The sequence below is a fragment of the Lytechinus pictus genome, chromosome 10, assembly GCF_037042905.1.
Source record: "Lytechinus pictus isolate F3 Inbred chromosome 10, Lp3.0, whole genome shotgun sequence".
Taxonomy (NCBI): domain Eukaryota; kingdom Metazoa; phylum Echinodermata; class Echinoidea; order Temnopleuroida; family Toxopneustidae; genus Lytechinus; species Lytechinus pictus.
Genome location: NC_087254.1, coordinates 31,042,599 through 31,069,723, shown reverse-complemented (window position 1 = coordinate 31,069,723; position 27,125 = coordinate 31,042,599). Strand labels below are relative to the sequence as shown.

The window sequence follows — 27,125 nt, the reverse complement described above, 5'->3', positions numbered from 1 at the left end:
TTATAAGGTTATGACAAATCAATTTACAATCTACACTTTTAATTAGTATTATTGTAATCATTTGGTTCTTATCATGGCATGACAAGCTATACTTTACTGTACCTTAGGTTTAGATAAATTTCTGACCTGCGATTTTCAATGATCTGTGTATTGTATTTATTTATTTTGAAATCAGCAAACTGTTTTGGGTTGAATTGACATCTAAAGGACTTTTGAATTAATTTACTAAAAATACAGTGTGCAAGTGTGTGTATTCAAAGCATCTGGACCATATAAAACGACTGTGGTTACTGTAATTACCGCCCATAATTCACATGTACATAATTTTCAATAATTGAAGACTGTTTTTTAAATTGAACACAGCTCTTGATAATTTGAAAATTAGATGTCCATATTTTTTAAGCAAGGAAAATGGAACCGAGTCGAGACCAATCTTGTTCATCCATTTGTTCTACAGATGTAACACACCCTTTTATAGCGGACTTTGTTCTAGAGACAACAGTCAAGAAAAATATTTGATCATTGGTCCCAGACGTGAGAGGCCCACACTTTGGTGTGGTTAGCATTCATTTATTAATTCTATTTTATCCACATTTAATTCTGTTTCCGCAGCTGAGAAGTACAAAGGGCAGAGTGATGATGAGGTAAATATGAAGTTATTAATAGAATAATGCATGGCATCCATTAGTTTGTTTATTGTGACTCTTTTTAATGCAGGTGGGGATTTTTTTGAGGGATTGACGTGTAATCTATACATGTAACTTCATGGCCTGTTGGGTATCCATAATACTAATCATAAAAATATTGATGAAAAATCACATGCATGTCGATGGCAGGGCATAAAAAAAAGTACAGTCAGGTACTTGGAGCTTTTAATGGGTTGTTTTATTGATTGGTTTTATATCGAGTATTTAAGTTGGCAACTCCTCTATTTATCATGAAAATACACAGATTTCATGTAGCTCATATCACATGATGTATGATATAATGTTCAGACATTTGATTGAGACATTGAGTGGCCCACAGTTATTACCTTAAAAATGTATCCTATATCTGCAACCTTTTGAGAAAAAAAAAATTTGTACCCCATTCCAGATTGCTTTATGCACATTCCGTTTAGGTACCTTCAACCTTACCATAGTATTGTTTACATTATTTACATGTACGTGTATACATATATTTTAAAAAAGTAAATATCAATTTGCAATAGTGTATATCATTGTAATCTAAAGAGAAAATTAGTACTACAATACATGCATTTTCCAGGTTGTAAGGTACATATTCTTCAGCTCCTCTTGTGAAAATACACAAATGAATATAAGAATGTTGAAAACATGATGAGGTGAAACTCTCATGGTTCTTCAGAAATCTGATGACTGAATCTATTGATTTTTTTGTCCACTTTATCAATCTTCTAACAGATACTTCTTCATGTGTTTAAAGATGCTGTTTCATTCACATTCAAAGGTGAGCAGTTAATGATATTAATTTTAGCTCAACATAACATGGTGTACATTGTGGCTGGGCTTATAAAACCCTGTATAGATCTCAAAATTTTGAAGAAAAAAAATTGAGGGCAGTTTAGAAAAGGCTGTATTTTTAGAATATAGCAATGGTGGCAGTCTCATATTGTCTGAAAACTGTCTCCAGATACCTGTGAAGAACTAAGTCGAGGCAAAAGAAGGTGCTACCTTTGTTATAGCTCTAAAAGCCAGCTTATTCTGAGCTATCATCAAAATATTTTAATTTTGAGATACAAGTTCAGTTCAGCCATGAAATGTGCTATAGAAAGGAATCTCTTCATTTTTCTGAAAAACAACCAAATAATAAAAATGAAAAAATAACATTACAAAACTAAATAATTCTTCTCCCGACAAATGGTAAACCAAATGTATCTTCTCAATTCACTTGCTACTTCTTTAAACCATCAGGATGACACCAAATTGAATTTATCAATCAATTTCAATCTATAATTGAAATTTTACAAGGAATTTCATCTGGTTTACTCTTTATTCGTCATCTTATTGTACAATTCTTCACCAAAATTCAATTTCAAGAATGAAGTTGGATAATTAATGGCAGTTTTTAGTACCCCCCCTCCCACGTATTATTATGGGAATGGGGGAGGGGTACAAAATGTAGAGTATGCCTCACTGGTACTGTCTTGAACAACAGTACTTGCTTCAGATATGTAAAGACTATTTAAGTGTTTACCATTATATATTGAAATTGAGAAGAATATGTGTGATATTACATGCACATGAATCCCTTAACACATTTTTGATTGATGCTCTATTGTTTATTCATGTATGCCTGTGTGTAACAGCTTTGGTAATGGAAGTGCTTTTCAAAGAAATTTGTTGTGGTGTACACATCATACAGACAAAGTCTAAATAAGGTTTTGAAATTTAGGTGCAGGTATAATAGTAAGCAATCTTTGCAGTTATATTGTCAATAGTTTCTAGGATTCTTTGGAAATGAAAGCTGTGGTTTGTGTTGTTGTGTTTGAGTTTCCTGGATTGACCTCAGTCTGATTCCTGCTCTTGTAGGGTTGTCAATTCCTCCAGCACAAATGTCAGATTTCCTGTCCTGATATCCTGCTTTATGACTTAAAGGAAAACTCCACTCTGGATGTCAAGCTATTTTTAATAAAAAATTGCAAAATTAAACATATTAATGGAGATATTGTATAAATTTGTCAACTAATAACACAGTGATGAATTGTAAATTTTGATTTTATGACATCACATGCGAGCAGCTGATCTATTTAATGTAGAATGCTATTCCCCGCAAAAAAGGAAATGATTTTAACTGTGTTTGAAATATATCGCACTCGCTTTATTGAAAATTTTGATCATTATGAATCATTAAACATAGGAAATGTATAGAAACTATACTTCAGTTGCTTGGATGTGATGTTACAACATGTTTTGCAAAATTTTCAGTAGTTCATGTACTGGTATGTTACTTGTATTTTTAGAAATTCTGTGAAAGGCAACTTGACATTAAGGTGGACTTCCTAGTTTAAGGGGTACATACATGTATGAAGAAGAATCATGAATAAGTTTTTGCTTGCTTGTAGTTTTGAATTGGGAGTAAATAATTAAAGAGCACATTGACCTGGGAGGCAAACCATGTGGAGACAGTGTGAAACATTTTTGTTGTTGATAGTCTGTGAAAAGTCTTTAAATATTACATTGACTGTGCCCGACTTTCAGGACACACTACCGTTTATCAGGAGGAAACCGAACATGCATACTATTATTATGGAAAACACTTGATTGAATTTGGCGAGAATTGGGCCCTCGGGAACCGTTTTCCTAATCAGTTCTGACAAACACTGAATTTTAAATGTTGACATCGTTATCGGCACTTGGAATTGAACTCCTTCCAATATGCAAGTTTTGATACAAATTTCCTTCTTTCCTGCCCAAAAGTATTTTAGTCCAACTTGAAATGTCTTACAGAAAGTCATTCTAAAACTACATAAAATCAATAATGGAGTAAAGATCCTTGTATCGATCCTTCTTTTCTTAACCTCTCTTTTGCCCTGTAAACTGTAAAGAGATTTTATCCCTATACTCCCAACATAGCCTAGTTTTGTGCTCCCTTGTCACAAGTAATTTCACAAAGGCAGGATACAAGCTCAGATACCATCATTGAAATACATTAGTAACCTCTCGGCAATGGGGAGACAAGATGCCTCTGATTAACAGGGAAGATATGGGTCGTTTGCTTTCCATCCGAATGCAGTCTCAGCAAATGAACTTGCATGCAATATCCCCATGAAGTATGAAGATGCTATCCCCATGTCTGACATAGGAGAAAAATAGAACTGTAATGTGTCTGGAAATGCACATCTGATTAAGAGACGATGTAACCTAAACATGTTTACCAGCCATCCACCACGCTGGTACATGTAATAGGATCAGAGCTACAAATGATGTCTGACTTCGACAGAAGCGTCTAAACATTGGATCTTCTGTCATTGTTTTGTCTCGTGTTTCCCACCCCTTTTTTTATACTCACTTGGGTGTAGTTGTCATGGAACAGAAATGATACAGAAAAGATGTCTTTATTGTCTTATGAAGTTTGTTATGTTTGAGGAATGACCACTCAACACAATTTCACTATAAAATTCTGATTTCTAGGAAACCAGTTGCATGCTGTTCAAGAAAAACATGTATGCCCTGTGTGATATTAAAAATAATTTTGAACTCACTTCAAGATAACCAGATACCTATTCACACAGCTGAGAAGCATTTTCTAAAATTACTGTCTCTTTTATATCAAAACACTTTTTTTTAGATACATTTTCATTTGTGAAAAACCCTGTACAGTTATACATTGCCCATTTCATTTTGTTGTTGTATGTGTGTGTGGGAGGGGAGGGAGTGGGAATCTATTGCTCTATGTTTGATAACATTCAGGAAATTCTTAAACATGGGGGTGAAGGAGCAAATGTGCTTGCAGTGTGTATGATGATGATGCTCTTGAGGTGGCGTAAGGAGAGAGGACATCATTAGGTGAGGTTCTCCTGGGGAGGCTGAGTGAAATAAGAGAAGGGGGTTTATTACGTGACGTATCATCTTACAGCCCCACCTGTCCTTACTGGGAGGATACTGCCAACATGAGCTGTCAGGAAAAATTTACATTTTACTCAGTTTATTTAGTCTAAACGTGATGCCATGTGCGGTTCATGCACACTTGAGACTTGTACCACTTGAGACTACATTTAATGTTAAACCAACATTTTGAGTTGTTTTGCTAAAGTCTGGAAAAGATCAAGTTCTGATAATATAGATAACTTGAGTCATCAGCAAGATCAAGAGAAGAATAATCTTTGGCTTGCTCAAATTAATTACTTGATTATAATGAGCCCATGGTTTTATTTGAGTAATTAAAAATCTTACAATTAATGTAAAAAAAAAGATGCTTGCTTGATATATCTTACATGACCCTCATTAATGATATGAAAGTAAGAAATGATTTAGGGCCAAAATGATTAGAAAAATATTGAACTTTGAATTATTTTTGTCTTTGAGAGATATATATATATATATATATATATTTTTTTTTTTTGGGGGGGGGTTGTTGCATATTTATACATGTCTTTACAATAAATTTTCTTTAGAAAGCAGAAATTATGACTAATTCCTTTCCAATCACATTTTCTTGTAGATAACAGCCAGAGCAGAGTACTTGACTCATCTTCAAGCCAAAGTCACGAGAGTACGCCAAATTTGAACGGGTGTCCAACCCCACAGCAGGTGCAGGATTCAGAGCCCACCAGTCAAGCGACTCCTAACATATTCAGTCTAATACAGGTAAAACAGACTTATCATAGCTCTTGAATCAACTCTGATGGAAAATGCTTCAAAACGACCCTAAATTTCTGTAAAACTCAAGAAATTTTACCAACCAGCATGGTTAATTGAAAGAGAAAATATTCTCCAAAAAAATTGCCCCTTACAAAACTTGTTGCAGCCATTGTGGTGCCCATTTGTGTGTCGCTGCAGGCAGTAAAGTAGTGTACATGTATTGCTGTACAGTAAATTCATGTTTGTATCCTATTGTGTGAAATACATATGTACTCCTGAGTTATTTTGAACCCGTATTTCAATTTCAACCTTATTTATAACATGCCAACTTCAATTTTTCCTTCCTGGGGGGGGGGGGGGAGGGGTGAAGAAGAACAAAAGATGAAACCTTAATTTCAAATGGCATTTGCATCATGGCAGATATAGAAATATTTATTGTTGACTTATTTGTCTGAATCAAGAGGGACTTCCCAGGAGCTTAATATCTGTAGCATTGATCACTATTCTGCTTTTGCTCTGTTTGAGCAATATAGGATTATAGGGAACAGGGAGGACTTAAGTGGCTTTGTCAATACATGGGTTCTAGTTTGTCCGAAGACTGCAGAAGATAATACTGCCCCCAGGCTGTATTCAACCTAAGCCCTGTGTGCAAGGCAAGGTGGTGGCAGAATAATTCCCCAGACCGTCTGCAAGGTCGTACGCGTATGCATATTGAAATGCAAAAGAGATGCAATATCCACAGACATGTATTGAACTTCAGGGAGACAGCTTTTTCTGAATATGCAGGATATTTTCATATTTGAAAATACTCTATTTATCTTCTAAAAATCTTTGAACCATCTGTGTTAATGTTTTGAATTTTTATCCCATTCAAAATTGAATTTGAAAAAGTTGACTGTAAGAAGTCGGTCGTAAAAAGTCAGTCCTAATATTTTCGGATAGAGCTTCATTAAATGTAAAATATAACAAGCAATTTCATGAAATTGTGTGTTTCATGCCCTCATTATTTGGAGCCTATTGTTTACTAATATGTTTGTATTTTGTTGCTGGAGACCGGAGAGGTTGTAACTGTATTCATTGTATGCATGCACAAGCATCCATTGCCTTGACATAAGGTGTCTGAACCACTCTGACTTTTCTTGACATTTCATTCTCTGCTTCATCTCCCTCCTGCACGACACAACAAATCGATTCATGGCCCGTCTGCCACACGCACTGGCCCAGTGCAATAATGGGCAACAGCATGTCATAATGTCAGCGCCTGGGGACACTGTATGAGGCAGACAGGGGGAGAAAGTGTCGCAAACCTGACGCTTTCATAATTACCCAGCTTTCATCCCTTTTCCTCCTCGCTTTTGCCACCAAGAATCCTTGCGCGAAATAGAAGATTGATTTTTTTTTCTGTAATGAAGAAAAGAGTTGATTGATCTGTTCACGATGCTGCATTTATCTCATAAAAACCACTGGATAGAATATGATTTTCTATGTACAGTTATTTTAATTTGTCTAGTTCTGCCACTTATACTTCTTTAATGTTTCTTTTAAAATTTGGATTTATGCTTCAACTGCAGTGCATGTTATAATTTAGATTCAAAGAAATAAGCAAAGAATAGAAAAGCAAAAAACCTGACTTTCCAGTATTTGTTTATGTTGTGTTTTCCTTGTGGCTAGCATGTACTCTGTCTCTGTTTCATTTCTTGTGCCCCTTTGAAAAAATAAAATAGTTCCAGTTTGATTCCTATATTTGTGCGTGTGTGTTGCACAAAATATTGTGACTTAATTTTTGTTCTCACTCGAAGCGATTTCTATGTTTGCATTGTCTTCTTTGATCTCATTGTTCCCCCCACACTGTTTTTAATAGAAAATGTTTCTGTCAAAGCCTTCATTGAAGCCATATTTCATTTTTAATTTAAATACTGTACACTTCCCTGATTATTATTACTGGTAACTAAAGTAAAATGAACATTAGGCTGTTGTTCTTCTGCCATTAGGCCTTCATTGAAGCCGTATTGGTTGAATGTACCAGACCTACTTTTTCTTCTTTCATTTGAGTTTCAATTCTCAGATATTGGTTAATATATCTAAAGATATTGAGTTTTTTTTCTGTTATCAATATATGTAATGAAATTCTTTTTTGTCTTTGTTTATATCAGGGAAGTCCTTCAAAGGTTACAAACAAGCAAGAGTGTATTCAGGATCAAGTAGTTGGCCAGACCAAAAGTCAGGTTGGTGTCTTTTTTTTTCCATTATGTAATAAATCTTTTTCTTTTTTTTGACAAATCCTTAAAACAATGAAATAACCTTTGTGTGTTTTCATCGTTGTGTAATTGTATTCAGTCTTGGTCATATTCTATGACATATTATTTCATCACTTAATTTATTTTGTGTGATTCATTTATTTTTTTTAATTTTGAATTTATCTACGTATTCATATTTTTGGGGGTCTATGTTGTCTCTACTTATTCTCATGGAGCGTTGTGGCCCAGTGGATTAGTCTCCGGACTTTGAAACAGAGGGTTGTGGGTTCGAATCCCAGCCATGGCGTAATTTCCTTCGGCAAGAAATTTATCCACATTGTGCTGCACTCAACCCAGGTGAGGTGAATGGGTACCTGGCAGGAATTTATTCCTTGAAATGCGTGTGCGCTGTAATCTTAGTAATTACGGCTGCCAAGCTACAGCTGGGGTAATAATATCCAAGTCCTTTGGAAGCGCATAGAGACATTATTCATAATCGTGATATGCGCTATACAAGAACTGTTTATTATTATTATTATTATTCATATTTTTGGTCTATGTTGTATTTTTTTCAATATTAGACTTTTTTTCTTATTGCATTGGAAAGTTGTATGATTTAGCATTTTTTTTGTTTTTCCTTAGGAATTCAGACCTTCACGTTTATAATTTCGTGGAGCTCAATAAATCGCTCTCCTTATTTTTTTGAGGAGCTCAATTGAGCTCCTCAGAATCGCTCTCCGTGAGGAGCTCAAATCAATTCATTACAATACATGTATGATAAATTGTAGATTTTTCCTAACATTGTATGTATATGCATGGCTGTGTTAGCTATTAATTAATCTGTGGTGAAACTAGGCCTGGGTCACGTCAATACGTTTACAAGAGGTCGTATGCACTACTGCTAAAAAAAAAAATTAAAAAAAAAATTGAAAAAAAAAAATTGAAAAAAAAAAATTGCTAAAATTTCACATTTTACATCTTTAAATCCATGAAATGGTCTTCTTTTTTCCATAATACCTTGAAATTACTTTGATTTAGTTGAAAACTATCAGAAAAATGAAGAATATTCACCTCTTTCCCGACTCTGATTTGAACTTACCTCGGTAAATATTGTAGTCCCACATGTAGACTTCCATGGTGCTGCCATGAAAATCTACATATGGGACTACATGGGACTGCAAATATTTACCGAGTTTAAATTAAAATCAGAGTCGGGAAAGAGATGAATATTCTTCATTTTTCTGATAGTTTTCAACTAAATCAAAGTAATTTCAAGGAATCATGGAAAAAAGAAGACCATTTCAAGGATTTAAAGATGTGAAATGTGAAATTTTAACAATTTTTTTTTCATTTTTTTTTTTTTTTTTTTTTTTTTTTTTTTAGGAGCGCGATTTTTTGCTCTCCTTATTTTTTTTAAGGAGCGCGGTAGGAGCGCCGGCGCGATCGCGCTCCTCAAAAATGAAGGTCTGGGAATTGATACAATGTATCATTCATGAGGTCATTATACACTGTAGTCTAATTGTGTATTGCCTATTTGCCTTAAATTTGAGACAAGTGTCTTTGGCAGCATATCAGTCACTTATTGTGCATTGTGCAGTCTGTTAGCCATTTTATTATGGCTATTCATCTCTAACAAGTTCAGGAGAAGAATATGTAAAAATGCTTGTCAATATAGAAAAGAAGAGGAAGAAAAAAAATGCCTGTCAGAGCCTACCATTTGAAATTATAGGCATATCCTTTTTCGGGTTGCTTGTCTTGAATATTGCTTTCTAAATTTGATCTTGGGTTTTTGCATCTGGTTTGCAATATGCACTTACGGTTTGCCCTTCTAATCCACATCGAATTTGCTACATTATGCATTGTCTGCTCCCCTTCCTAAAGCTGTTGTAATAGATGACTCATTCCTTGAGGCTTGCTCTCAAGCCCCCTCACCAGTCCTCACTGCCTTGGTGATGCTTCAGCTGTAAGAGGTTCAGGCAACGCACCAATCGCTGAAGGCACCTCCAATTTGCAGTACCCTCCTCTGCCCTGGATATTAAGCTGTTTATGCATTCATTGTATCATTGTAACATGAAGCGGCTAGCTTAATCACGTCACAGTATAACCATGTATGGCATTTATTTCAAAGATGTCATGATGTTAAATGTGTTCTTTGTGTCTTTAATTCTTCAAGGTCCATTCCATTGGTTTCATGTATCACTTCAAACTTGATAATCAGCGATTAGGCCTATTAGATGAGTGGAAATATTAGATGCATCAGTATATTGCTTGAAAGCACTTGAAATATGCATTTCTCCATCATCCAATTATATACATGTATATGATGAAGGAAGGTGAAACGCATGCATGCAAATGAGACAATTATAAATATTCTCCAAACATGTACATTACCTTATACAATTTCGGATAATCATGTTTTGGTATTATATGTGCATTTTCAAAACATTATTCAAGGCTGTTTTAGAAAGCATATATGCAAACCCTCCAAATATTTTTATATTGCATTCCTTGAAAATACATGTACATGCTTGAGCGCCTGTCTGTGTCTGTCTATCTGTGTCTATTCTTGTAAATGTGTTATTCATTGCATTTCCAGGTCAAGACAGAATCCGTGTTCAACTCTGAGGAAGCGCAGCACAGCGTATCCGGATATACCACTAATCAAGACCAGTAAGAACTATTCATTACTATTTGGGGTTCTCTTTTATTGGTATTTCTCAAAATCTACCATAGTAGTGAAGTTCTAGTTCATATAGGCCTACTTGTTAAATATTCCTCATCATTTGGTGCTGTCAGAATGGAAGCAAACATGCATGTGTCCTTTAATATATGCAAGTGGAAATAAATACTTACATGTAGGTGAAGCTTGTTTATGATCCTTTATTCACTAGTTGTACTTACATATATTTGTATATCATCAGCCAAAAATGGTCATTGGAAACGATATCAAATCAGTTGATAATTTAATTTTACATCTGGATTGGAAACACATGCAGTAACATCAAGTTTCTTATTTCTATTATTTAGCCAGTCATTACAGCTATTAAAGAGAGCAACATGTCTTATTCCTTCATTGAACAATTCCTAATAACCTCAGCCCCATTCCTGACCGGACAGAAGCTTGTCAACATGGGCATAAAGTTGTCTATCCCATGGTGATGGTATATTATGTATGGTTATATTGTAGGGTCAAGGTTGATAGTACGAGGTCATCTTCATCCCCAGTGAAAGGGATTGGACAAGCCTCTCAGAACACAGTCTCACACACACATAGAGATACCATCAATGAGGTAAGATTAGTCTGTGTTTGCTTGTGCGTTTATCAACTCTTTTCTGGGGTAGAATTACCATTTCAAAAGGCATTTCAGGGTTTTATTTTCAATTTTATTTTTATGTGATATCACATGTGAGCAGCGTAAGACTTGGAATTTAAAAAAAAATTCCCCAAATTCACATTTATTTACCTTTAGACGACTAGAATATTTTTTTCACTTGTCTGAAATAATGTCTGATGGAATGGAATAATATTTAAAAGACAGATAAAATAATTTTCAATTTTATGAGGAAAAAAATAAAGCATTTAATGAAACTCAAGTCGCATTGCATATGGGGGAGGGGGGGGGGGGCTGTTTCGCATATGTCACATAATCAAAACTTAAAAGTATCCATAACTCGGTTGGTTTTGATGAATTTTCGCCAAGCATTCCTTAGTATGCCTCTTTTTAATTTATATCAAAAACTTTTTTTTCTTTAATTTTTATTGATCAAAACAAACTTGATGTGAGTGTGAACTCCACCTATAAATATGACCTTTACAAACATTTAAGCCCATTTTCTAGATTTAGGTGTTGAATATCCAAACTTCATGAAAATTAGAATATTGGTTATCCAATAATATTTGATTTCAATCTTTAATTTGCTCAAATGGTCTCATCAGTAGCAATATAGTTTATATTTCACTCTTGCTTGAGGTATTAAAGATTAATATTACAAAGTGCTTAGGATTGTTTAGTGTATTACCAGAGGAGAAAGTAAATGGGATGGGTTATGTGTTCTTTACAACAATAGGTGGTAATCAGAAAAAAAAGAAGAGTGTATTTTGAGAACATTTGTTCATCTTTTTTTAGTGTTTATAATATCAGGTGGATTGTATATTTAGTTTGAAAGTGACATTCTGATTAATTGAGAGAAAATTATGCAGTAGTTAAAGCCCCGCTTAAATCAATATTGGGTCGTGCTGTGGTGGTTATGTTTACCCATCTATCATGTGTGCAGTTGTACATGGGTTCTATGTATGTGCAATATATAAATGTTTGTATGGTTGAATTGGTCTTTAAAAGAAGTGATTATTGACTGATGCGTGCGGGGTCAAGGTGCAATTTGGAGAGAGAAAAAATACAGGGAAAAAGGCATGGGTTTACTGTAAATTTGATGTGGGATGTCAAATAATGAAATAGTCTTTCATGAGACTAAATTTAACGCTTCTTTGCGATTTGTTTAAATGTTAATCCAGTTATCATTCCAAATTAAAACAAAAAATAGATGGAAAAAAGTTTTTTTTTATTTTGTTTTGTGATCACACTTTTTGTCTGCATTAATTTTCTAATCCTAGAAACTCACCTGATTTCATAGGTGTGTGATCTTTCCCTTTAAAACACTACCCTTGAAACTGTATCATTGATATCATATTTTGCAGGTTTGTGTATTGTTTAAAGGCTTACTTAGTAGGGAGATTAAGTGATCTATCAAACTTGTCAGTGATATGTGGCTTTGAATGAGTATTAAAGCAGCAAACACACACACACAGTGTGGTGAGGGTTTTTCCCAGTGGCAGATGAAGGCTGGAATAGCAGCTGGATGGGCTACCCTGGTAATATGTTAAATGATATTGAATGGATTTATATTCTCTGTTTGCCTATCTTGATGATAGATTAAGTGATTTATGACTGACAGTCTCTGGGTTTCAGCATGTATGCATGGTTGCGAGTGTAGAGATTTCACGCATTTGTCAATGTTATGGTGGTGAGGCCATTATTGATAAGGTATAGAATGGCAGGGAAAGAGGATTGCTTGATTAAGCAATGGCCGTAACTTGATACGAAGGAGGTTCCTTTGATATGGGGTCCTATGGCTTGCTGCGATGACAACCGCGCTGGTATTCTAATTCCCAAGTCACTGGATCTCTGCAAACAGAAATGCAATACAACCTGACCTTATCTCTTACCACACCATGTAATTGATCAGGGGGTTGAATTATTAATGTGCAAACATTGCGCAGGGCATCAAATGCTGTGTTGGCGTGCATGAATGCAGGGAAGAAGTACACTGCGCTTGCTGTCTCAATTGGCAAACAGATAGAATAATGTATGTCCCTGAATATATGGAAATTGCCTCTAGGTTAATTGGAATGTTGCAATTGAACATGCTAACAATGTTGTATTACAGCAATATTTAACATCAGGAAATATTGTCAGATGGCATTGCAATGACATTAAACTGTTCCCTTTTTTATGCTAAGAGTGTAATCCACATTTCCTCTCTATTCCATGTATTTCTCAATACATGTATGTTGTAATTTGATAGTTCTTCGCAGACATTGACAAATTTGTTCAGAGGTGATATGAGTTTCATGTATGATAGCTGAATAGAATGGATTCTAATAGAATACGGTTAACCTTGCATATGAGGTCTAGTATTATGAGTTAGAAAAAGCCTATTATCAGGCCGTTAACAGGCTATTTTACCACACTCAAAGGTTCCATTGTATCTATTTCCGAGTTCATGCAAGAAATGATTGCATAATAGAACAGCTACTTGGCTCTAAAAACCAGTCTACTACACAGGAATCCAAGTATCTTGGAGCTATGTATTGATTTAGATTTAAAAAAAGGTGTATTTCAATGAGGGAAAGATAGATTAAAAGGAGTGCATGTTATGTGTATGTTCTATGTATACAATAAAGAGAATATGATCAGCAAAGAGATAATTTCTGTCCACTCTTCCTTGCTTCCCCATCTACAGATTGCTCCCCCCCCCCCCGTGCTTTATAACTGAGGCAGGTATACATGTACCTTGCCAGGGGCTGATAAAGAAATGCATTTGTTAATGGCTGTTTGTGCTTTTGTGTGTCTGCTTGTAATCGGTTGTTTGATTGCGGTAGGCTATGAATTTTTGATGAGCCAGACTGAATGAGTGAGGGATGCTTTATTACAGGATGTTGAACGTCTCTTGTCATTTGTCACCAAGTAAATCTTCCTACAATATTGCTTTCCATGTGCAATGATTCTTTTTTTCAAATTCAGTGAGACAACATGTCTAAAGAACTAGATAATGCAAGTCATATTTATGATTAATAATCCTAGTGCATAATGGGTCTTAGAGTATGGCCACTAAAGAATTCTAGAGTGATGTATTAATTAATGTGGGTTTCAATGCACACTTCATCTTGCTATTCATGTCATTGTCTGTGAGAATATATTGTTCTTAATATATTTTCACTCTTCCAATATCCCTCTACCTTTCTCTCTCTCCATCCTGTCATTCTTACCCTATCCCCTTCCCTCCTCCCCACATCTCTCTAATCTTAAAGGTAAAAGACAGTAGTTGCAGCAAACAATTATTTCATGGGAAGTCTTTTAAATCAAGGTTAATTGTCTAGATCTGGTTCATTAATGCAAACTTATCTTTGTAAAATCATGAAATCTTAGTTCAAAATCTATAATTCTGATGATCAATAACACAGAAAAGCATATGTGGGACAGTGTATTAATATTGATTCTGAAAATACCTGACATTTGATGAAATTCCCATGCTTATTTGTCTCATTTCTCAGTAATTACGCATTTTCTTCCAGAGCTATATGGCACACAATTTTCATTCAAACATACAAACACTTTGGTGGTAACTTCATTGGATTTTGTTTGAACTCATTTTGCGATCATTACCTCAACAGGTATTTATCTTTAATCACTCGCCATTTTCATATTTCCTCCTCCCTTTTCCCTCCTGAATATTACAGACTGCCTGTGAACAACATAAAGCCAAAGGTAATTATCATTTCAGTTCGGGTATGAATTGTTTTTTCTTCAAAATCTCAATAACAGAATTCCTTTTTAGAAAATTTGTAATTGCTGGCATCATCCAAATATCCTGTTTCAAAACAAACCATTTACTGAATTTACAGATGTGAAAATAATGATAATTTGGCAGATAATCATGTAATAGGAATAACCATTCTAATGATAGGTCATGATGTGCTTAATAAAATGGATTTAGTTGCAAGAAATAAAAGGGAGAAAGAAAAAGTGAAAAATTGCTCATTGATGAATGTTTTCTTTTCTTAGTTTGCTTGGCATCCTGTCACCAACTTCAGGAAGTATTTATTTTTATAAATCAAATTTTGAAGTACCTCAGAATAGCACACAGACTATCTTTTTATGCTCAGTATGGTGTGTATGGTATTTATTACAGATGAACTTCCTTGACACTCCTTGATGATTTGAGGATTGATGCAGAGCTCTGCAAAAACATTTATATATTTTATTATGTTTACCTCTTATGAATTTATTCATATTCTGAAGTATTGGAAAATTATTGGATTTGGATTTGAGTTAGAGCATCTGGTTCACGTGTTTATCAATGTTATTTTAAGGGATTCATCATTATTCATTATCTCATGAAAAAATTATTAATTCGGAGCTAGAAGGACTGTCATATTGTGTGAAATCGTTGACTTACAGCCTGCTGGTGATAAATAAATAGCATGAAAATGATTGTGTTGTTCATATAAAGTATGATGGATTAAAAGCAAGGTTTGTTAACCTCTCTTTGTTCTTTTTTTCTTGGGTAGATATTGATCAAGCCAAAGTAGGAGGAGAAAGAAAGGGAAATCACGAGCAGTATCATCGTCAGGAGTGCGGGGGCTCGCAGGTAGAGTCCACCATTCAGCTTTCTGAAAGCATCTTTAATCATAATTCATCAGGTGAGTACTTTTTAAAACTTGTTTGGAACCTGCAGGAATCCATCTGTCTCTTTTAGGTGTCTTTTAAACCCAAATTCACACACCCTCTCACACTTATATTTTAATTATCAAATGGTTCTGCAAGTGTGGTGCCATTATTCCTTTTTAAACATGCTTGGAGCCTGCAGGAATCCATCTGGATTGCATATCTCTTTTTAGTGTCTTTGAACCCAAATTAATACACTCTCACTCACACATATGCCTATTATCAAATGGTTCTTTAAGTGTGGTGATCTAGGTGGTGTAAATCTAGTCTCCAGGCACAGACCTTGATTGTCCCTGGTGTTTACAACTTGCTGTGCTATGTTGGAGTCTGGATTATGTGCTAATTAATGCGTGTTTGACGAATCGAACTGCTAACTAGTTATTGTATGAAAAATAACTAGTTATTGTATGAAAAAGACATTTAAAATCAGGTTCATTAATCAGTACCTTAAAGGTTGTGCATCAGCAGTATAGTTTGTTTACAACAAATCAGGTTTATCCATGCCTATATAAGCATCCTTTGCAACTTATTATTTCTGTGATAGTGTATGTTAGTTATTGCTGCCTGAATATTTATTTATTTTTACAAGGATAATTTCTAATGTGTTTCTTAAAAGTATACAAATTTGTTTTTAAATTGTTTAGTTCATACATTTTGTAAGTTCAGTATAGTGTTTTTCCCCCTTCATATCGCTGAACACAAGTCTCCCCCTCTTTCTTTCTGTCAACATCTACCCTTCCCTCTCCCTATTTCAGTCATACCATTTTTGCTTTTACTCTGTCCATTCATGTGTCTGCCATCCCTCATTCTCTCTCTTATTTCCATTTCCCTCCATGAGGTTTTTTCTCTATTTTTTCTTTTGCTCTAATAACATTCATGAAATCGGAAATGACCTCTGTTTTCCAGTTATCTGGAATAGAATAGCCTTACAATTACCTGGAGTTATCAGGAAACAGGAATTCCTGTCTCCTTGAAAATAAGGAGCTTTAGCCTTTTCTTTCATTTTGTCTTGTCTGATTGGTTATTCTTGTTAGAAATGGCCATTTTGACAAGCTTCGATTTATCATTCTTTCTAAATTTACAAAGTAGATATAAATATATATGATTACAGCATTTCCACCTTGGTTATTTCTAGACTAATGTAAAAATAACGAACCTTTGATTTGTGTGCTTCTGTATTTTTCTTTAATTTATGGAGAAAGAGTTCATGTTTATTATTTGTTGCAACCCCTTCATAGAGCTACATTTATATTGATTGAACTCAATCAGTTGAGGTCTTGTTTGTCCATCACTATAATTTGAGAATGCACTGAAGCTTAGCCAAGCCTAGATTGAATGTAAGGAAACTTAAATAGTGCCTGTTGGGCTATTGTGTTTAATCCTTATAAAAGGATTGAATCTTAAATAGTGAAAGCTTAATAACCTCCATCATCTGCCACTTAAGTAATTTACTATGGCAAATTATATCCAGGTCAGTATTGCAGAGTAAATGGTAAAGAGGTTTTAGGGTGAGAGCTTTGTATAATGTACTCCAAAGTAAGAAAACTTCCAATAAATATTACATAATCAGTTTTAACCCCCCCCCCCAAAAAAAAAAAAGAAAAAAAAAAAGAAAAGAAGAGTAGTTGCATTGGTGATAGTAGGTTTTCACTTGACATTAGACTTGAATATACTAACCTGTTTACATTTTCTGACACTGTACTAGTACTTGATGTCAAACTTAGTTCCTTAAAAAAAATAGAAGAATATAGACCATAAATAAGCAAAATTCTCTTTGGTAGAATTTTGTAGGAAGTGTTTACTAGTATAATGGTCATTTCTGAATATTTCATTGAGTTTACTTTCTTTGATTCCAGCAATAAATATGAGTCAGTGGAGTGAAAGCCAGAAGGGAGCTTGGCCCAATGGACCAGTCACCTCAAGCGGTTGGACTCCAATGGATCCAAGTAAGTCATACATGTATCTCTAGCTTCAATATAAGGATGCTCTTCAATTGGTTTCTGTTGGAAAAAAACTTGCACAACACAATGGATATGAATTATGAGACAGAAAAGTAAGAAAAAGAGGAAGAGAAAGATGTACAGAGAGAGTGAGATAGAGAATGAAGAAGGGAAAACGCATGGTGCTACAACATCAGTCAGTGAATGAGAAAGCAATATGATCATAATTTGGAATTGTTTTATTTTTCTTCTCTTTGCAGGTCATGGCCAATCTGCCATAAGCCAAGACAATGGTAAAGGCAACAGTCAATCCGGAAGTGGTGTAATGAGCTCCATCTGGGGGTCTAGCAGCAGCAGCGGATCCACCCCTACATCCAGTGGCTGGGGTGGTATCCCATCTAGCACATCATCCTCCTCGCCGTTCCATCCCGGTCTCTTTCAAAACTCCACCAGCAATGGGCACAGTGGTGGTTCGTCAGTGTGGGGCACCCCTACAACCCCGCAGCCAGGCGGTAAGGGGTCCCTACCCTTCGGGGGCACCAACCCCATTTCAGCACCGTCTACTACCTCAGCAAGCAACCCATCTACGTCTCAGAGCTCAGGCTGGGACACCAGTGCCAATCAGAACGGGATGGAGCCCCAGCCGGCCTCCACTCCCACTAGTGCAGAGAGTAACCCGCCCGTGCCCACTTCACAGAGCAGTGGGAGTGCCCCGAGTAATGGGAACGGAAACAGCGGCAATGCAAATGAAGGAGGGTCTGCTAGCAATGGACAAGAGCCACAGCAACAAATTCCAACTTCATCCACTGTCACCAGTAATGCCCAAGGTAAGCTTACTTTTTAGCAAATACATGGGATCAGGGTTGGGCTCAATTATAAGGTAATTCTATTATTTTTAGTAATTGTTGTAATTGTATTTGAAATTTTGAAAGGGAAAGTAATTGTAAATGAAAAAAATATAATTGACTTCAATTACTTTGCTTAATTTATGATTTGATTTCATGACCTCTTTCATGTCAACTGCTTCAGCATCAAAGAGTGTAATAGGCAGAATCAGTGCTCTTTAACATAAACCTTCATCTTATCATTTTCTCTGTAACTTATGTTGAAGTAGGTGGTGCTAGCACATACAGAATACAAATTAATTTCATACGTGACTATTATAGAAAGTAATTGAACTTGTAATAGGCAAAATAAATTGGTAATTGTAATTGAAAAAAATGTAAATTAATTGAAAAGTAATTGTAATTGAACTTTTCTTCAATTACGTAATTGTAATTGAGCCCAACCCTTCATGGGATGAAGGTTATTTGAAGGAAGAATTTAGATCAGTGGTGAAGAAAGAATTATCTTCTATATCTCTGTGCTAGTTCTATTTATGATGTCAGTATATTCCTTAATATAACTCGCAGCCGTCATCCTGATATCATTCCAAGTTATCAAATAGGGAATATTAGCTTAACAAACTTCACATAAAATATAATTCAAATATAATTTTAGCTCAACATTGTTTGATGGTGTATGGTCTATGCCTGAGTCATCCATTTTTTTGACCAGTGACTGTCCAGGTTTTTTATGGCATAGACTGGTGGGTACGTAATGTTACAAAGGTTTTGCTTGAGGTATAGTATTACCACTGCACTGTGCTTTTATCAAAATCTTAGACTGGAATTCATTAAAATCCCTGAATGATTTATCACAAAATCTCCAATGGTCACTGAGAGACAAATGATCACTCAGTATCATTCATTATGTAATTTCAGGAAAAATGAAAATGATGAAGTAAAGAATATTATTGTCTTACATTTCCATTTGTTTACAGGTTCCTCTTGGGGTTCCAGTAATCCGCCCGGTCCATCAACGCTTACAGGGACATCTGCTTGGGGTGCTCCACAAGCACAGTCCTCGGGTGGATGGGGTGCCGACCCTTCAGGACAATCAGGTGGTCAAGAAAACAAGCAATGGGGCAGTGGAAACAGCATGCCACCCACCAGCACCAGGGGATGGGGTGGTAGCAACCCAATGCAGAATCCAAATGAAGTTAGTGGCGCTGGAGGATGGGGTAAACCTCCCCCTTCTGAAGCTACAAGTGGATGGGGAGGTAGACCTTCAACTACTCCAACTAGTGGACCTCCTCCAGGACCACCTTCAGGATGGAACAAAGAAGGAAACAAAGAACAACCAGCTGCTCCTGGATGGAACAATCCTCCAGGATGGGGCAACCAGCCTAATCAACCTCCTGGACCTGGAGGAATGAAAAAAGACCAACCAGATGGTGGACAGCCTGGTTGGGGCAAGCCGTCAGGAAATGGCTCTTGGGCTCAGACAGCCAGCAAGGGAGCCCCTGATCACAGGGGAATGAATCCTGGAGAAACAACTCCTGTAGATCAGGCTTCGATTGCAGCACTGGTGAAGACACCATGGGGAAAGAGACCAATCAACCAGGAAATGAAATGGGACAGTAAGGCCCCTCAACAACCTAGTATAAACCAGTCTGGGACATCAGGCTGGGGATCTCAACCTGCATCAGACCGACAGTGGGAGAAGGCTGAACAGCCAAAACAGTCTGCTTGGGGTAAACCAAACCCTCCACAAACTCCAACAGAATCATCTTGGGGAAATCAGCCACCCACCTCAGCACCACCCACAAGCTCTCAGACTTCTGGCTGGGGACCACCAAAAGAGAGAAATGATAACCAGGATCCAGGTTGGGGTCAACCACCTACAACAAGTGCATCATCTGGAATGCCTGGAGGACCAGGACCACTTGGACCACCTGGGAGCCAAGCTATAGGACCTCCAGGTAGCCAAGCTATAGGACCTCCAGGTAGCCAAGCTATAGGACCTCCAGGTAGCCAAGCTATAGGACCTCCAGGTAGCCAAGCCATGGGACCTCCTGGTCAGCCTGGATCTCATGGACCACCTTCTACTCCTGGTTTTAGCACAGATAGATCTAGTCCTCCACAGAAAGATGCCATGGAGACGGGAAGCAATGCATCAAGCAATACACCACAGCCACCAGCTGAAGACCCATCTCAGATTCCTGGACCACCCCCTAAGAAGATAGTGGCAACTGGTTGGGGAGATGTTACCATGGTCACTCGCCAAGGCATTCAAACCGTTGACAATGGAACCAGTCATTGGGGTGACCCCAGCGACCACAACAGGCGCCTCACCCGCCGACAAGCTGGTGGGCACATGCCGCAGATGGGTGGCAACCCCCAGAACAGTACTATGCAAGGGCCACCCCCTTCGGGCCCACAAGGTGATACCGCTATGCCTCCCTCGTCCATGATGCCAAATGCTCCGCCATCGCAGTTTAAAGCTGACAACCAGTGGGACGACAAGAGCAAACCAGGTAGCTGGGGAGACTTCCCTAACCAACGATCCAATAATAACAACAGCAGTGGAAGCATGTGGAACCAACAAGGTGGTAGCAAATGGGATCAGTCTTCCACGTCTTCTTGGGGCCCGTCCAGCAGTACTACTGGCAGTACTCAGAGTAAGGATTCTATGCAACAAAACTGGCACGATGATAATAGTACTGGCTCCAGTGAGTATATTTTACTGCCATTTATAAGAATTATTTTTACAGATAATAAGAATATACCACAGGGACCTATGAAGCTACGAGCATGGTTCTGTCTTTTCTGCAAAATGATAGATTTGTGTCATTCCTTCAGATTTATTTTATGGTATTTATTGCTGTGTTCTTGATAAATTAAGTCACTTCTTGACTATTGATTCTGAATGTGAATATCTTGCACATTTTGAATGAAGAAGGTACTTTATATTTCGGTAAAATAATATCGGTAAAACTTTTCATGGTATTGACAACCAATTTTCTATATGAATGTCATCTTATTGTGTTTCTGCCCTAAATTTGATATAGAATAAATCATATTTTTTGTTTCAGGAATAGTATCCACATTGACCAGCTGAAAATTACAAAGTTAAAAATGTAAAATGTCAGAATGTACATGCCAGTTTTTTCATGTCTAATCGAGAGCAAACCTCTTGTGTTTTCTTTCATCAGTTGGTCATTGGGGAGATGAAGAATGGGAAAATCGTTCCCAGAGCAGCGAATCTATGTCAGGATGGAGAGGTGGCCCTAAGAAGCCCAGGGTAAGTTAACTCACTGGCATTATAGCACAAGCTTGGTTTTACTTAATCACAACAATGGCGTATTATTTTGATGAAATTATTTTTCACCCATGTTTGTGATGTTAGTTAAATATATTTTCTTTTTGTTCAAAAGTGCATGCAAAATAGGATACATTTGATTCAGTTAATTTCGTTCAATCTTTTTATTCCAGTTAATCTGGACTGTGTATTATGGGGATGTCACTTAAAGAGTAAGTGTAGAAGTTCATGCCCTGTCAGATTGTTTTTAAGCTGAAAGGCTATATTTATAATACCAAAATCTCACTGATTGATTCTAACTCGATTCAAGTTCCTAACTTTACTAATTTTTCAATCAATTCTTTTTTATTTTTTTAACATTGGTATATCTAGCCCCCAGGACAGCGTGAATCAAACCATTACATCAGCAAGCTCAAACGATTAATGGATTATGGATACCCCAAAGAAGTGGCTGAGGTTGCCCTGCGCAAACACAACTTTCATTTTGAAACGGCTTTGAGTAAGTTTTTTTTACCACGGATTTAAAATCCTAAGGTAGTCCTACGACACAAGTTTTTCAAAAGCCTGTGATGTGAATTCACAGAATTATTATTAGTGTACATTGAAAATTTGGTTCGTTGGGAATATGAAAGATTTCTAATTCCACTGATGTTCTGTTGCGATTTTCATTTTTCTTTGCTTGATAGATCAGTGTATGCAGCCGATGAGTACCATGAGCAATATGGCTTTTTTGCAAGGTATCGGTCCGATCTGTATGCTGTATTATGTATACCATTTAATATTCAGTATTAAAATTGGGTTTCATGGCATAATAATGGATTTTGATTGAAAAAAAGTATGTCGCAGAAAGAGTTGCATTTCACTCCCCCCCCCCCCCCCAAAAAAAAAGAAAAACAATAAAATTAAATTCCATGTGTGCAATTCTGATACTTGAAAGTCAAGTTGCATTGGATTTTGGGAGGTGTGTTGAATTGCAACTTTTTCTGTGATAAGCCCAATTTATTTCATTAAAAAAATATTGATATCATATGCCTGGACATTTCGTCTACTTTATTTTCTTTCAACAGCTGAGCTTCGCCAGATTTCAGACATGATGGATCAAAACAAGATGCCATCTGGGGATGTAGATGATCCAGTACGGCAGATGTCCCGAACCATGAGCAACATGGGTATTGGTGACAATCCACTGACCTCTGGCAGTGACTTGACCAATGCAAACATGCTGCTCAACAACAGCCTGCCTGGAACTCTTCCCCTTGGAGGAAAGCCAAGCAACATGATGGGCACACCAGGATTCATGCCAACTGGTAGCGTTGGCCAAAGGTTCAGCGGTCAACAACAGGTAATGGGTCAGCAGCCTGGCAGTCTCAACCAACCCCCAAGAGGACCTTTCAACCAGCAACAGCAGATGATGCAACAACAGCAACACCAACAGCTGTTCCAGGTCCTGCTCCAGCTTGCTGTACAGAGTGGCATCGTCAACCAGAGCCTTCTGCAGCAGCAGGTGACTCCGACACAGATCATGAGCATTGTTCAACGCTATCCTCAGCTTTTGGCCCAAGCCCAAGCTCAACAGGGTAACCTTGCTCAAGTTGGTGGAGGAAACAGTGTGGGCAAAGGCATGGGCTCTTCTGCACCCAACCGTTCCCAGCAGGAGTTGATGGCACGCTTTGTTCAGCAGCAGCTGCTTCAAGGACAGCGACCTCCAGTGTCTCGTCAACCGTTCCCACAACGTCCCAAAATGCGAAGTGATTCTGAGATGTACTCCAACACCAACACTTCATCAGACCTGCTAGGAAACATTAGCAACATGAATCCTGATATTGGTATGCGTGAGCCACTCCAGCAGTCTCGCCTTCAGCATTTGTTTGGCAAGCCTGGAGCAAAGAATTTCCCCCGAACGAACCGGTCAGAGTCGGTCACTGGTCTCCCTGACAACAATCGCAGAGGTTCTAACTGGTCTCGCAGCAACTCACCAACCCCATCCGACAGTATTCCTAACAGCGCTGATTCTGCCTTCTCTGATGGCTGGAACTTCCCCCAGCCTGAGAACCTAAGCTCCATTACTGATGATGTTCCAGAGTTCATCCCAGGTGTACCATGGAATCCTCAACCTAGCCTTGATGTCTCCAATGACCCATCAGCCACTCCAGGAATGTATGCCCCTACCAAGCCTTCTGGACGTGACAAGGATGACATTTCTGGTATCCTGACCCGTCCCATGAAACCCCAGGCACCATGGTCATCCAATCAGCCAGGAGGAGGACGCAAGACAAGCTGGAACTATGAGGGCGGCAGCGGTCAAGGCTTCTCTGGAACTGGTGGAAATGCAGGTTCTCGCTCGAACCAGCTGTGGAACAGTGCTCCTGGAAACCAGCAACGTGCCACCAGACCACCTCCAGGACTGGGTGAGCATCCTCACAGTAATTCCTGGAGAGGAAGTTGGGATGCTCCCTCTGGTAAGAACCCACTAATGCAGGGGCATGCAGTAACGCACAGTGAGTACAGTACCAACCAAACCATAACCTATCCACGTTCACCTCATTTTGATTATTCAAGCTTCTCGTCAACCATTCTAAATTTCTGTATCAAGTTTTAATTTCAATTTTTTTTTGCCAAATTATATCTTTATCATTTTATTTTGACTTTAAGAGGTATATCAAATTTGCATGTAGGCCCTATCCCTTTTTGGTATATTCTTCTTTTCCCCAACCATATACAGTGAAGTATATATACCTCTGTAAACCTACTTTTCAGTTATGCTAACTCATTTCCATCAGTTTACGTTTCCTCAATCACCCACTAAAATTCAGTTATTATTAGCCAAACCTGTACTCATTCAAAATGTGCTTCCATCTTTTATAATTTTGCAATCATCAGCGACTAACATGCCCCCACTGTGTGGGTTATTGCTTCACTTGGGAACATCTTATTCATTTATTTTATGTTATGTTTGCATATACATCGTCAGTGGTCATCCGAACCGTTGTATCACACATATGATGGTGCAAACCCATTTCAGAGAAAATCGACTTCAAAGTTTACTATAATTTCACACTTTGTTCCCTAGCCTTACAACATATTCATTACCAAAAAAATACATGGTTGGAAAGACCAAGACGAAAGCTTGACATTGGTATCCTTATTTTAACACAAAATATCGCAAAAGAGCTCCAAGCTTGTAATTTCGGTTTGAGCGGTTAAGATTTCTCCTGCACAAAAACGCCATAGGGGATATGCGCGCGGTTAGTCAAAACGTTTTATCGCTTTTCATGTGCAAAGTCAATGCAGTGTCTATGGCCGCATACGACGGTTTGGATGACTGCGCGCATTGAGATCGCGGTCAGTCAAAACTTCGTATCGCTCTGCTACAGTACATCTTTCCAATGGGATTTGCGCATTTTATTAAAAATTTGTATGTCATCGCCATGAAAATGCCCTCTTATCTCAAAAACTAAAATAAATTGCTGCCTAGAAAGTTAGTTATGAATAGAATAGGACTTGTACTTTCATTTTCTGCAAAAATCTCAATTTAAAAAAAAAAACCAAAATTGACTGATATGACGGTTCGGATGAACGCGGACGACATGGAAGGTAATCTTCGGAAAAGGCTTTACTTCAGTTTGCTCTAAATGTGTTTTCTTCCTTTCATTTGGCAAAATTTTTTTTGTTCGGTTGAAACAATTGAATACACTTGTTAAGAAAAAAACAACCCAGGGAATGTATGCTCTCTGTTACAGAGCACACAGAAATATAAAACCATCTGCTAATATTACATAAATAATTGTTGCATGCATCCCACTTGTATAGATGATGGAGTATGAATTTTGCCTTTTCTGAAGGTTTCCTTTTATAACCTCTCTATCTATGATGTTCACATATGTGTAGTTTTTTTTCTTTTGTTCTGTCTGGTTGTGACTACTTTCACATAGAGAAATTGAGAGTTACATCATACATGTACCATGAGGTAAATATATGTGTTTTATATGATATGATTGGAATTCAATCTATAATGCTATCTTGCCAAACAGATGAGTGATAAAGGCAACACTTTTTGGAAACTCCACATTTTGTACATTTCAAGACTAATCTGTGTAAAGGACTGTGGTAAATGTGACACGTTGTTCATTTGTTCTGGGGTTAGTTTTGGTGGCCTCCTTGTAAGTTTTACTTCTAAAAGAACAGGAGCTAACAAGTTAACAATGCTCTCATGGGATAAGAAGAATATGTTATAGCAATCTAGAAAAAAAAAAGGAAAGCATTTTGTGATTCAAAGAAATATTTAAAAATTGTTAGCACGAACAACCCATTATAAATATCAGCCACAAGTAGAAATTCAAAATATTTTTTCTTCATAATTTTTCTCCTTCGCAATCAAAAAAACTTTTCTCTTCAAATCAAAACGTCCATCCTTTTATTAGTCTCAAATTTTGTTCTTGCGCTTTCAAATTTTTTTTTTTTCCAGCTCCAGGCCATTTATTTGCTGTCGGCATGTTTGGCAATTCAATGCTACACTCCATTTTTTTCTTTTAAATTGCCACACAAATTGAGTGGATTTATTATGCCTTTTCTAATTTCATTTTTGTGAAATTGTTATTTTAAATCTTGATTATTGTTCTATCATGTTTACAAATAGGGCATTACCACATGGATCTTAATCCCTACTTGAGCTAGGACAGTTAAGATGGTATTACAAACAAATACTTTGGGAGTGTAAAATGTTATTTAATTTGGGATACAAACCAGGTACATATTCAGGACACTACTTTCAAAAGAATAATTCAGCCGTGTGATTGAGGAGTAGACATTACATCATAATATGTGAAAGTGATATACATGTATTCTTCTTAATGTATAGAAAAAATGAATACCTTTGGTTTACCAAGTGCTAGATATGCAGTATAACGGGATTTAAAAGTACTGATTTCCGTTTCACCCAAATCGTCGGCCAAAGGGTTTCATCAGTGGACCTTTTTTTCCTAACTCTTTTTTAAAATGAAAAGAATTTGTTGGCTCACAAAGATTATGTTAATCTTTCACACAACTTTTGTTTATCTTTAGATTTCATGTATCAAGGCATAGTTATAGACTCAAGTCAACAGTTCTTTTAAGGGACCTCCTTATAGCTCTGGGACACTGAAAAGATGGTCATTGATATGTCACACTGAATGGACATTATAGATGTTATTGATAGATCTTTATACATTTTGAGCTCTGAGGTTTTATCACCTTTTACCCTTGTATCTTTCATAGGATCATCCTGGTCTTCTGGAAATGGAATTTCTGGTGCAAACTCCATTCTCATCTCTGGCGTCACATCTGATGTAAGTTTCTGATTGAAGAGATGTTTGAGAATGTTTTTTGGGCTGAACAAAAGGGAAGGGATTGGGGGCTGATGGTATGTTATTTGACAGCAAAATAGATGTACACATCAAAGAATTTAGGAAGTTTCAGTGTTTCAGTTATACATGAGGTAAT

The 27,125-nt window shown here is 37.0% G+C and overlaps 1 protein-coding gene across 3 annotated transcripts in view; it reads left to right on the top strand.

Moving 5' to 3' along the window:
• The window catches only part of LOC129269467 (trinucleotide repeat-containing gene 6C protein-like), a 36,752-nt gene that overhangs the window by 2,902 nt on the left and 6,725 nt on the right, over nucleotides 1-27,125 (top strand). Inside the window, exons 3-17 of one of the 3 annotated variants that reach the window (XM_054906970.2) lie at nucleotides 613-644; nucleotides 1,422-1,467; nucleotides 5,182-5,327; nucleotides 7,475-7,546; nucleotides 10,155-10,228; nucleotides 10,746-10,848; nucleotides 14,577-14,604; nucleotides 15,408-15,539; nucleotides 17,421-17,510; nucleotides 17,765-18,331; nucleotides 19,327-21,057; nucleotides 21,541-21,629; nucleotides 22,020-22,146; nucleotides 22,715-24,055; nucleotides 26,901-26,971. In XM_054906970.2, the coding sequence (XP_054762945.2) occupies nucleotides 613-644; nucleotides 1,422-1,467; nucleotides 5,182-5,327; nucleotides 7,475-7,546; nucleotides 10,155-10,228; nucleotides 10,746-10,848; nucleotides 14,577-14,604; nucleotides 15,408-15,539; nucleotides 17,421-17,510; nucleotides 17,765-18,331; nucleotides 19,327-21,057; nucleotides 21,541-21,629; nucleotides 22,020-22,146; nucleotides 22,715-24,055; nucleotides 26,901-26,971 (4,649 nt within the window). Of the gene's footprint in view, nucleotides 1-612; nucleotides 645-1,421; nucleotides 1,468-5,181; nucleotides 5,328-7,474; nucleotides 7,547-10,154; nucleotides 10,229-10,745; nucleotides 10,849-14,576; nucleotides 14,605-15,407; nucleotides 15,540-17,420; nucleotides 17,511-17,764; nucleotides 18,332-19,326; nucleotides 21,058-21,540; nucleotides 21,630-22,019; nucleotides 22,147-22,714; nucleotides 24,146-26,900; nucleotides 26,972-27,125 lie in introns of all 3 variants that reach the window. The other 2 variants (XM_054906967.2, XM_054906968.2) reach the window with 2 other exon arrangements.